This window comes from Oxyura jamaicensis, unplaced genomic scaffold (genome assembly GCF_011077185.1).
Source record: "Oxyura jamaicensis isolate SHBP4307 breed ruddy duck unplaced genomic scaffold, BPBGC_Ojam_1.0 oxyUn_random_OJ67404, whole genome shotgun sequence".
NCBI lineage: Eukaryota > Metazoa > Chordata > Aves > Anseriformes > Anatidae > Oxyura > Oxyura jamaicensis.
In genome coordinates this window covers 1-3332 of record NW_023308505.1, presented here as the reverse complement: position 1 = coordinate 3332, position 3332 = coordinate 1, and the positions used below count along the sequence as shown (strand labels likewise).

The 3332-nt window shown below is 66.8% G+C and overlaps 1 protein-coding gene across 1 annotated transcript; it reads right to left on the bottom strand.

The window, feature by feature from the left end:
• Nucleotides 1-164: 164 nt before the first annotated feature.
• On the bottom strand, nucleotides 165-3324 carry LOC118159124 (chromodomain-helicase-DNA-binding protein 3-like). The gene is made up of 4 exons (XM_035313751.1): nucleotides 3086-3324; nucleotides 2797-2896; nucleotides 1644-1835; nucleotides 165-407 (listed from the first exon to the last, which is right to left on the bottom strand). The coding sequence occupies exons 1-4, from the start codon at nucleotides 3133-3135 to the stop codon at nucleotides 165-167; spliced, it is 585 nt and encodes a 194-aa protein (XP_035169642.1). The 5' UTR covers nucleotides 3136-3324.
• Between the last annotated feature and the right edge of the window lie 8 nt (nucleotides 3325-3332).

The following is a 3332-nucleotide window of genomic DNA, read 5'->3' as shown; positions in this document are numbered from 1 at the left end:
GACTTGGCCACCAGGTCAACCCAACACCCAATGACCCCCAGCACCCCAAGGACCCAGCCACGGGTCATCCCACCAGCCCGGGGACCCCACCACCAGGTCACCCATCATCCCACATGACCCCGAGGACCCACCCACAGGTCGCCCCATCACCCCGGGGACCCCCGTCACCCCGAGGACCCGTCCCCCGTGCCCCCCCTGCCCCTCACCTTCATCTTGAAGGCCTTCTTGCCGCCCTTCATGGCGTTGTCGTCGAAGGAGAACTCGTTCTCGCGGATGATGGCGCGGCTGTCCTTGTCCCCGGTGTAGGTGACGACGTAGAAGGCGGGCGCCCACATCTGGAACTCGCGCTCCCAGTTGATGATGGTGGAGAGCGGGGCGCTGACGAGGAACGGGCCCTTGGTGTGGCCCTGGGGGACAGCGCGTCACACGGGGACACGGGGACGGGGCGGCGGCGCGGGACGGGCCCTTGGGGACGTGGGGACAGTGTGACACAGGGGGCGGGGGGCGGCGGGATGGGGCCGTGGGGACGGTGTGACACACGGGGCAGGGGGTGGCTTGGTGTGGCCACAGGGACATGAAAATGTCCCCAGGGGGACGCAGGCAGGGACACGGTGACACCCCAGGGTGGCCATGGGGACATCCCAGGGTGGCCATGGGGACACTGTGACACCCCAGGGTGGCCATAGGGACATGGGGACACCCCAGGGTGGCCATGGGAACGCCTCGTGTGGCAGTAGGGACACAGGCAGGGCCATGGGGACACTGGCAGGGACACCCTGGGGTGGCCGTGGGGCACGCATGGGGACACCGGCGGGACCCTGGTGACACCCCTGGGTGGCCATCGGGACATGGGGACACCCCAGGGTGGCCATGGGGACACGGGGAGGCACATGAGGACAGCAAGAGTGACTGAAGTGACACAGGGACATCCCGGGGACATTGGCAAGTGTCACCACAGGGTGGCAGCAGGGACACAGCCAAGGGCCCTGGGGACAACCCAGAGCGGCAGTGGGATCACAGGAGGACACGGGGACACCCTGGGGTGGCCGTGGGGACACAGGGCCGTGAGGCCACCCGCAGGGCCCTGGTGACACCCCATGGTGGCCGTGGGGACACCGGCAGGGACGTGGGGACACTGTAGGGTGGCTGTGAGAGCAGTGGGATGGCCATGGGGACACCCCAGGGTGGCCGTGCGGCCACCAGCAGGACCCTGTGGGGACACCCCAGGGTGGCCATGCGGCCACCAGCAGGACCCTGTGGGGACACCCCAGGGTGGCCGTGCGGCCACCAGCAGGACCCTGTGGGGACACCCCAGGGTGGCCGTGCAGCCACCAGCAGGACCCTGTGGGGACACCCCAGGGTGGCCGTGCGGCCACCAGCAGGACCCTGTGGGGACACAAGGGGGGCCATAGGGACAGGAATAGGGCCGTGAGGACACCCCGTGGTGGCCATGGGACCACAGGCAGGGACATGGGGTCACTGTTAGGATCATGGGGCCACCAGTAGGACCTTGGAGCCACCAGTAGGACCACGAGACCACCAGTAGGACCACGGGGCCACCCTATGGGGGCCGTATGGCCACAGGCAGGGCCACGGGGCCGCAGACGGGAGCAGGAGGACACCCCGTGGTGGCGCCCACCCACCTCCTTGTAGAGCGAGTAGAGGAAGACGATGGTCTGGATGGTCTTGCCCAGCCCCATCTCGTCGGCCAGGATGGTGTCGGTGCTCTGCGCCCAGGAGAAGCGCAGCCAGTTGAGGCCCTCCAGCTGGTAGAGGTGCAGCGTGCCGCCGGTGGCCGAGATGAAGCGCGGCTGCGACTCGTACTTCACCGTCGGCTGGGGACGGGACGGGGACACGTCAACGTGGGGAACATCAGCGGGGGTTGGGTCAACGTGGGGGACGTCAGGGGGGGATGGGTCAATATGGGGAACATCAACGTGGGGATGGGTCAACATGGGCACACGTTGACGTGGGGAACGTCAACATGGGGATGGGTCAGCGTGGGGACATCAGTGGGGGGATGGGTCAATGTGGGGACATGTCACGGTGGGGACGCATAAATGTGGGGAACGTCAACGTGGGGATGCGTCAACATGGGGACGTCAGTGGGGGGATGGGTCAATGTGGGGACATGTCATGGTGGGGAGGCGTCAATGTGGGGAATGTCAATGTGGGGAACATCAACATGGGGCACATCAACGTGGGGCGTGTCAACGTCGGGCACGTCAACGTGGGGATGGGTCAACGTCGGGCACATCAACGTGGGGCACGTCAACGTGGGGCATGTCAACGTGGGGAACATCAACATGGGGATGGGTCAACGTGGGGGCACGTCAACGTGGGGAACGTCAACATGGGGATGGGTCAACGTGGGGATGGGTCAACGTGGGGATGAGTCAACGAGAGGCAACTCAACATGGGGACGCATCACCATGAGGACCATCAATGTGGGGATGGGTCAACGTGGGGCACATCAACATGGGGCATGTCATTGTGGGGAACATCAACGTGGGGATGGGTCAACATGGGGACACGTTGATGTAGGGAACGTCACCGCGGGGATGGGTCAATGTGGGGTGAGTCAACGTGGGGATGGGTCAACGAGAGGCAATTCAACATGGGGACGCATCCCCATGAGGACCATCAAGGTGGGGATGGGTCAACGTGGGGACATGTCAGCGTGGGGACGCGTCAATGTGGGGAACGTCAACAGGGGGATGGGTCAATGTGGGGACATGTCAGCGTGGGGACACACAGAGGTGACAACGGGGGGGACACGCGGTGCCCCACACTCACGTCGTTGGTGGGGGAGTCGGGGGGGCCCTCCCCCGGCGTCTCCTTCTTCTTCTTCTTGTAGCGCCGGGGCTGCGCCGGGTCCTCCCCCATGAACACCTCCCTGGGGACATCGGGGAGGGGGGGACACACACGGTGAGACCATGGCCTGGTGGCTCTGGTCCCCCATGGGCTCGCCCACGTCCCCCGTTCCCGACGCCGTGTCGCGTCCCCCCGCCGTGTGTCCCCCCGTGGCACGTCCCCTGGTGTCCCCCCCCTCCTCGGTGTCCCCCCCCCGTGTCCCCAGGCTCACCGGTGCTTCCAGTAGGCCAGCTTGTGGAGGTCGTAGTCGGGGATGGGCATCTCGTCCTCCTCCCAGGTGGCCTGGTCGTAGGGCAGGTCGCGCCACTTCACCAGGTAGTGGTACTGCCCCTTCCGGTCCACGCTGCGCGGCACGCCGTCACACCGGGCTCCCGGGGGACACCGGGCTCCCGGGGGGACAGCGGGCACCCGGGGGGGGCACCGGGCACCAATGGGGGGCAGCAGGCACCCGGGGGGGG

Excerpts from the sequence above, each read along its gene's own strand:
- LOC118159124 (XM_035313751.1), bottom strand. The coding sequence starts at position 3,135 with ATGCCCATCCCCGACTACGACCTCCACAAGCTGGCCTACTGGAAGCAC. Across the intron at positions 1,836-2,796 it reads CCGACTCCCCCACCAACGAC|CCGACGGTGAAGTACGAGTC; the intron begins GTGAGTGTGGGG and ends TCCCGTCCCCAG. Across the intron at positions 408-1,643 it reads TCTACTCGCTCTACAAGGAG|GGCCACACCAAGGGCCCGTT; the intron begins GTGGGTGGGCGC and ends GCTGTCCCCCAG.